The 8,969-nt window shown below is 36.2% G+C and overlaps 1 protein-coding gene across 1 annotated transcript; it reads left to right on the top strand.

The window, feature by feature from the left end:
• The first annotated feature begins 653 nt into the window (after positions 1–653).
• Positions 654–6,409, top strand: Mstn (myostatin). Its single transcript, XM_051153782.1, has 3 exons — positions 654–1,159; positions 2,894–3,267; positions 5,293–6,409. The coding sequence occupies exons 1-3, from the start codon at positions 784–786 to the stop codon at positions 5,671–5,673; spliced, it is 1,131 nt and encodes a 376-aa protein (XP_051009739.1). The 5' UTR covers positions 654–783; the 3' UTR covers positions 5,674–6,409.
• Positions 6,410–8,969: the final 2,560 nt, after the last annotated feature.

The following is an 8,969-nucleotide window of genomic DNA, read 5'->3' as shown; positions in this document are numbered from 1 at the left end:
AACAATCTAAGTAAGCTGAAATCAAGCCCAGTTTTCATGTCAGTAAAAGGAGTTAAGCTATCAAAAATAAGTCCATGTACACTGAAACATAATAAGACTGGTTTTTAATATGTACTAACAAATAAGCAATGAAAACAAGCTTCTCAAATTACTGATGCAACTTTTCACCACAGTCACAACTTAGCTTTTCTTTCAATTCAGCCAGCTTGTCCGAATTTTTATTTCTTTAATTACCCAGTACTTACTGCAATTTTTTTTACCTCAAATATTCGCCTTAACAACAAAATAGCACTCCAACTCTTAAAGGATTAATGTTTTATATTTTAAACATGCAGTCTAAATTAAAATTTGCTAACTTAAACTATAACAAGAATGTTACAGAGATTAATAAGCTTTAAATATAGTTTATATTATTTCACAAACTTTAATTTATCAAATGTCACATATATCTTTCATGATTTGGGGATTTATTTCATTTATGAAGCAGTCAAATGAATCAGCTTGCCCTCGACTGTAACAAAATACTGCTTGGTGACTTGTGACAGACAGGGTTTTAACCTCTGACAGCCAGATTCATTGTGGAGCAGGAGCCAATCATAGGTCCTGACGACACTTGTGTCATCTAAGTTGGAATATAAAAAGCCACTTGGAATACAGTATACAGGACTCACTGGCGTGGCAGGTTGTCTCTCAGACAGTACGTGCGCTAAGATTTTGCTTGGCATTACTCAAAAGCAAAAGGAAGAAATAAGAACAAGGAAAAAAGATTGTGCTGATTTTAAAATGATGCAAAAACTGCAAATGTATGTTTATATTTACCTGTTTATGCTGATTGCTGCTGGCCCAGTGGATCTAAATGACGGCAGTGAACGAGAAGAAACTGTAGAGAAAGAGGGGCTGTGTAATGCCTGTGTGTGGAGACAAAACACGAGGTACTCCAGAATAGAAGCCATAAAAATCCAAATCCTCAGTAAACTCCGCCTGGAAACAGCTCCTAACATCAGCAAAGATGCTATAAGACAACTTCTGCCCAGAGCGCCGCCACTCCGGGAACTGATCGATCAGTACGACGTCCAGAGGGATGACAGCAGCGACGGCTCCTTGGAAGATGACGATTATCACGCTACCACGGAAACAATCATTACCATGCCTACCGAGTGTAAGTAGCTGTTAGAGCACATCAACAGCTCTGCTGACTGTTGCCCTAGTGTTTATGAGAAACAGATCTATTTTCAGGCTTTTAACAGGCTCTTGGCTTGTATGTAAGTAGGAGAGAAAGGGAATTTTTTTTTTTCTTCAAGATTTCCTGAGAAACATACCAACAGTGAAATCTGCCTTGCTTGGTTCCTTGTAGTGCCAAATAGCTCAAAGTTAATGTGCCGGCCCAGCTTTAATGGTATTTAATTTTATATGGAAAATGCAAAATGCTTGTGTGTTCAGAGCCTATCTCTACTAAAGCAAGGACTGTGAGATCCTGAAAACAATTTTAAAATATGAAATTTACAATTACATTTGTTTGTCTAAAATATGCATTAGTTCCCCCCCTCCCAACTAAATGAAGAAATTTTCTGGTTGTTTATTGGAACTCCGTTCCACACTTAGAGTGCTTTCTGTTATTTAAAACTGTCATAGAGGTTTAACGCTCTTTATAAATTAGAATATTTAATTCTGAAAGCTATTACATTGAAGAGCAATACATCCCCTTTATTATTGAACATTCAATGCATTAACAGGAGGAATGATGAAACAGATATAGCAAAATAATACTCATGACCTAGTGTCAGAAAATGCTCAGGAAATAAGCATTATAATCGGGAAGTTATGCCGTGAGCGCTCCTGTGCTCTTCCCATGGCTGGGCTGAGAGCACCCTGGCTGTGGACTCCAGTCAGGGACAGTGATGACACCCTTCTGCAAGATTTTATGCTTTACGAGGGGGAGGACTGTTCCCTACAACCAGAGCAGTGCTTCTTGGAGATAATATATTTCCAGCAGTTCCCTTCTCAGTTCTCTCTAAAGGAAGACAGGTAGCTGGACAGAGATGGAAGGACATGAGTGATCTCTGTGCCATGTGTCTGAGATCTTGCTTTAATACCATGCTTTAAACACTTAAAGCCAGACACGACATGGCTTCAAATCAGCCCTGTACTAAGTAATCAGATTACAATACAGCAAATAACTTTCATTTATGACTCTTGGATCAAACAGCCCAGGAGAAGGCCTCCCTTACTCACATGTGGTTTGGGAAACACAAAAAGTAAAGTAATTGTTAGTGCTGAACTTGCAGTGAGAGGCTGGCTCCGAGGCTTTCTGACTTCTGAGAGCTCAGACATGACATCGGGGTCCTTGTGCTAATGGCCAGCTTTGTGTCACTCCTCTGAAAGGCTATTCCTGAGCCCGAGTGTCACAGATGTATTATATTGTCTGTCATTGCTGAGGCTTGGTTAAACTGCTCCCTGTGCCTCATCCCCAGGTAATTGAGGCCTGGGGGAAGGGTTCCTTCCTGCAGACTGACTGGTACAGCTGCTCAGTGAGTGTAACTACTCAAATTCCCAAAGAATTCTAAGTGGACGTTCCTCCACGGTGTCTCTTGTTCTCTGTGCTCATCACCACTGCTGGTTGCTCTTTCACAAAATACCCCCTAGCCCATAGTCTGTGGGAGGGGATTAGATTCCTGAGAAGCAGGGGAAAACACAGATATCTAAAAAGTTCTGAAAAGTTACAGCAATTATTTTCCCTGACATGTCTTCTGAACCATGCATGAATGAAGTTCTTTATAAGATTTATTTTAAGAGACCACATATGTACACTCTATCTCAACAGCTATTAAGAGGTGATTTTATTCATGTTTTGATGGGACTTAATGTCAATCACTCTTTTCTTATTCCTCCGTAGCTGACTTTTTAATGCAAGTGGATGGAAAACCCAAATGCTGCTTTTTTAAATTTAGCTCCAAAATACAGTACAACAAAGTAGTGAAAGCCCAACTGTGGATACATCTAAGACCCGTCAAGACTCCCACGACAGTGTTCGTGCAAATTCTGAGACTCATCAAGCCCATGAAAGACGGTACAAGGTATACCGGAATCCGATCTCTGAAACTTGACATGAGCCCAGGCACTGGAATTTGGCAGAGTATTGACGTGAAGACAGTGTTGCAAAACTGGCTCAAACAGCCTGAATCCAACTTAGGCATTGAAATCAAAGCGTTGGATGGGAATGGGCTTGATCTTGCTGTAACCTTCCCAGGACCAGGAGAAGACGGACTGGTAAGTGATAACTGAAAATAACATTCTAACAGGCTTGTCACATTTTTATTCCCAATATAAATGATAATAGTAAAAATTAACCATTTTCTATGCTCCTTAAGCCAGACAAAGTACCTTACTCCAAAAGTAGATCTGTCGCCAGAATGGCAGGTGCCAATATCATGTCCTACCAGGCACTCCTGGATGCTCTTCCTCTGCATGAATACTGAAAACAATTGCATCGTGGTTCTTAAGCCCAGAAGGAGTGCCTTAGTGGGAAGGGACATAATGTCCTTTTCATGGTAGACACACAATATATGCCTAAAATTATGAAGTCTCTGTAACTCTGCAGATTCTACTATCTACCCAACAAATTAAAACCTTTTCCCTCCTTTTTTTCTTCTTTCCCATTTTTTTTTTTTTTTTTGGGCATTGAAAACATTGGCTTCACATAAAGTAAAAAATATTAAATTTCTAATTAAAATACCTTTCTATGTATATATATATATATATATATATATATATATAACACACACACACACACACACACACACACACATATATATATACTTGATTTAATATATTCTACCAAGCACCTTCTAAAAAATAGGTTCAGTACTTATGTTGAATCCATGGTATGTGTATAGATTATTTTGTAGAATATTGTCAATAAAACCATAATTTCTAACAAAACTAACCTTTGCATTCTAGCTTATTCCTGAACTCCTTTAACATAATTGCACAATAATTTACTCAGCAATTGCCAATTAATTAAATAACAAGCCAATGATATGACAAGACCTCATATACTATACAATTAATAAAAACATTTAAGTACCCCCATAAACCTGAGTTACTATTATGTCTTTCTAGAGCTTTTTAAAATTATGTTTTCACAACTTAGTGTGAACAAATTTGTATTTTTATCTATTGCAATAATTTACACCAAATATTGTACTTAGAAACTAAATGTGGTTATTTTTTAATCTTTTGATTCAACTTGGGAATATATAGTCTAGTAATCAGATCTGCTGTGAGTGAGACATATTGTTTGAAGTACTACAATTTCTTAAATGATCTATTTTCTTTATATATGCTACTTAAACACTACACTCTTCAAGTAATGTTCTCTTTGGCAATATGCAGGTTATTTTCATGGTTTATGATAAAATTGCTATCAACTATTTCTCTTTCATAAATAGTATTTTAGTTATCAATGTTGCTAATGGTTTAGGTTTTAATTATTTAAAAGGGGGTTAATATGATATTCCTTAGAATTATCCCTCTAAAATAAAGTGTTCTCAAATGCACTGAAAGACTGAGGCTGTCAGAGTGCAAGCAAATTCTCCTCCTCCTCCTCCTCTTCCTCCTCCTCTTCCTCCCGTGGTCCAGGACCCTGCACATGAGAGGCAAACCCTCTTGCACAAAGCTACATTTACACCTAGCTCATCACTTCTTATGAATCTACTCTTTGCTCCTTTAGGGATTTTTACAACACGATATACATACATAGAAATACTTTTGCCATCCTAATTTCTTTCCCCACTTTAATGTATATAATGCTCAAAAGTAGTTTTTCTGCCTTGCCTTTAATATGCACTCTTCTTTGAGAAAAGACTCAGAGAAGAGAGACCAGCTGAGTACTGATCCCTCCCAGAGTCATTAGACACCTGCAGCTGATATCTAGCCAACAATGATGAAAAGAGGATATTCATTCCTCTCACTCTCCCTCCCACCCTTTCTTCTTTCACATTCCACATATTTTCAACGTATTTGTTATGCTATTATGTGTTATTATATGTAAAAATAATAGAAAAAGAAACAAAACTTTAAAAGACTAGAGTGAATAACCATAGGAAAATGTGTGCTGCTGTTATGTTCTCTGGGGTCATGAGAGGAAAAATGAAGCCTGGCATGAACAAAAACTCCTTAATGCTGCACTTCTTAACATGTAGTGTAAAATGATGGGTTTTTTCTAATAATGATTTTGAAAGCAGGGAGTATTTCAGGCTCTATTAATACAACTGCTCTTTCCTCTTCACACAGAATCCTTTTCTAGAGGTCAAAGTAACAGACACACCCAAAAGGTCCCGAAGAGACTTTGGTCTTGACTGTGATGAGCACTCCACAGAGTCCCGGTGCTGCCGCTACCCCCTCACGGTGGATTTTGAAGCATTTGGATGGGACTGGATTATTGCTCCCAAAAGATATAAGGCCAATTACTGCTCTGGAGAGTGTGAATTTGTGTTTTTACAAAAATACCCTCATACTCATCTCGTGCATCAAGCAAACCCCAGGGGCTCAGCAGGCCCTTGTTGCACCCCTACAAAGATGTCTCCCATCAATATGCTGTATTTTAATGGCAAAGAACAAATAATATATGGGAAAATTCCAGCCATGGTAGTAGACCGGTGTGGGTGCTCATGAGCTCTGCATTAGGTTCAAAACTTCCTAAATCATGGAAGGTCTTCCCCTCAATTCTGAAACTGTGAATTATGTACCACAGGCTGTAGGCCTTGAGTGTGCTATAGTGACTTAAGCACAAGCTACAGTGTATAAACCGAGAGAGAATATACACAGTGGTTGGCATTTAACCATCAAAATAAACCATATAATACGATGTTTTATGATTTCCAGAGATTTTGAACTAGGAGGAGATCAAATTACATTTGTGTTCATATATATATATATACATATATATCACAACTACACTCTAGACAAGGGAACGAAAGCACTTCTCCTTGTGGGCTGTTGAATTAAAGGGGCTTAATTAAAGGTAAAGTGTCACTTCTTAACAGTTTCACTTAATATTTACATAACAATCTATAAGTAGCATTTGTAAAGTGCAGGATTGTTATAATTTAAAAACATTCATGTACACGTCTATTTGTATTGTATACTTGGTAAGATAAAATTCCACAAAACAGGAATGGTACCTCACACATGTGTTTCCATTGCTATTATAATTGGGCAATCCATGGCAACGGTGCTAATGGCTGAATGGCAACTTACTGGGCTCCTCAAGCAAATCACGCTCTGTAAAATAAGATTCTCTCCCTTCCAGGTGCATCTCCACACAGCACCAAGTGCAGAATGCATTTCCTTTAAGGAAAAAAGAATCTTTTTTCTTAAAGAGGTCAATTTTCAATTCTCCAGCACAGTGTTGGGGGGTGGGTGGGAGGGGGGATCTGCTTTATCTTAAAAAGCAGCCAAATAGTATTCATTTGTATCAAAATTTCAAAACCACAGCTGCTTTGTCACATTGCAGTTTTGTGGTAAAATAACGGAAATGATGCTATCAATATTGTATAAAAATTGCATTTATATAATATGTATGCAATATTGTTTTGTAAATAAGCGTCTCCTTTTATATTTACTTTGGTATATTTTTACACTAATAAAATTTCAAATTGTTAAGGTACAAAGACATGTCATGTATCACAGAAAAGTGACTGCTTCTATTTCAAAGTGAATCAGCAGATTCAATAGAGGTCTTAAAACTCTGTATGTTAAGGTTAGATGGTTATATTACAATCATTTTATATTTTTTTACAAGATGGACATTCACTTATGGATTCATGGTGGCTGTGTCTGTGAAAGTGAAGCTTCTGTGGCTTCCTGTCATTGTTTTCATATCTCAATGCCCCACTGTTTTAAATACTAAATATTACTAAACATCAAAATGATTAACTCCAGTATCTAAAGAAAAGCAAATATGGTGTCTTAGTAAGAACAGTTACTTTTAGTCTATAATTTGACAATGAATATATTTCTGCACTTATTTACTTCAATTTTGTAAATTAGGATTTTGTTAATCAAATGTATTGTACTTATAGCTAAATGAAATTATTTCTTACATAAAATGTGTAGAAATCATAAATTATATTAAAGTGTTTCCACATTTTTGAAAGGCATCACAGTTTTATGTTATAATGAATAATTGTAGATTTATGAATATTTTATTACAAAAGTTAATGGCTTAGTACAAAAGTTTGATTTAGGAACTTAAGACATGTTTACTCTACTTCTGAGTGAAATTCCCAATGAATTTGCTTTATATATACAAAAATCAAAGACTAGTATCTCCTGTTCTATTTCTCTGTATCTCGACCTAAAGTCTGTTTATTTCATAGGTTCAGTTTCAAATGCAGTTCAGTTGGCAGTGTTTTGTAGTCCTAGGGTTACAGGTTCCACTGAAGCAGCAGGGACACAGGAAACCACAGTTCTCCCCTAACTACTGGCACATCTCCCTGAACACTGTGAACACCAATTTTCAAATTAAATAGCAAAGCAATTTTAAATTACCTAGAACTCCTTGTGTACCACTGTGCAGGAGCATGTTTGAAGCAACCCTTTTCCCTACCTTCATCAGTTTAGGGATTTGGCCATGTGTCGACTTACGGTTAATGGGGAGATGACTAAAATTTTATTATGCTACTATTTCTGAGCAAATAATGCATAATTAATGCAAATATGATTTTAATAATTTCTATTTATATCTTAATGCATAAGAAATAGAAACCTAATTTCCAACATACTATACTTGCTTATCACTCAACTTAATAGCAATTATTAAAATTGTGACATGATAAAAATCCATTAAAATAATCAAAGGTCTGTTTTTCAAACATAAGACATTATTACCACAAATTTGATAACTAGAAAACCAAACTTTAAGTGAGCTTAGATCAGTTAGGGTTTGCCTGGAGTGTGACATAAGTTGAAATCTCATTTAAATGGCTGTTGAGGCTTAAGATACATAGTGTAAAATATCAAAGGAAACGCCACTCGTTTTGTTCCTTCTTGAATGCGAGTGGGATGTCAAGGAAAAAAATGGCATTGAATTTAGTTTATTTGTATCTAAATGGGATTTTGCAAAGTCTTTTGAAAAAGTGTATTAGAATGGATGGTTTGTAGCAAAGTTACCTTTGTTGCCATTTAAAAACTCTAACTAGGAAGAATATTGAAATATAATCTACCGCATTACATATCAAATCTTCAGTGAGTGTGATATCCTTTGAAAAATGCAGGATGCTCTTGACTGTAGTATTTTTACCTACGAGGCAACCCAGTTTATCTGACAGACATAAAATGTATGTGTAAGAAAGCTAGGCAAAGGCTTAACAGTTCACGCCAGCCTTAATATTACACTAGGTATTCTTGTTGCAGTCATGCATGGCTTGAGTGGAACACACACACACACAATTTGCTTCATTGTTCCAAGTTTTACATGGCTTTAATAGTAGAATCTCATTTTAATAGGGTGAGTTTTTAATTGAGCTCATTTCCTAACTTTCCTTAAAAACTGACCTCAGTACATTTTCCTTACGTTAATTCTATGTCCTTGAGATAAGCTAATAATACTCGTCAGAAATAAATTTGTATCCTAAAGAGATTTGTGGAAAATTCTACTAAGAAAAGTAATTACCTGATTTAATTAATTTTTTGTTTTGTTTGCTTTGTTTTTGTTTTTGTTTTTTTAGACAGGGTCTCTCTGTGTAGCCTTGGCTGTTCTGGACTTTCTTTTTAGACTAGACTGGCCTCAAACTCACAGAGATCTGCCTGCCTCTGCTCCTGAATGCTGGGATTAAAGGCGTATGCTAACACGCCCGGCTTAGTTTAATTAATTTTATTTTTTATTTATTTATTTTTGGTTTAATTAATTTAAAAGTAACTTTGAACCAAAATCTTAAATAGTTAACTTACTAATTTACCCCTTTGTT

Source organism: Acomys russatus, chromosome 12 (genome assembly GCF_903995435.1).
Source record: "Acomys russatus chromosome 12, mAcoRus1.1, whole genome shotgun sequence".
In the NCBI taxonomy this organism is placed as follows: Eukaryota; Metazoa; Chordata; class Mammalia; order Rodentia; family Muridae; genus Acomys; species Acomys russatus.
This window is presented reverse-complemented; position numbering and strand designations above follow the sequence as displayed.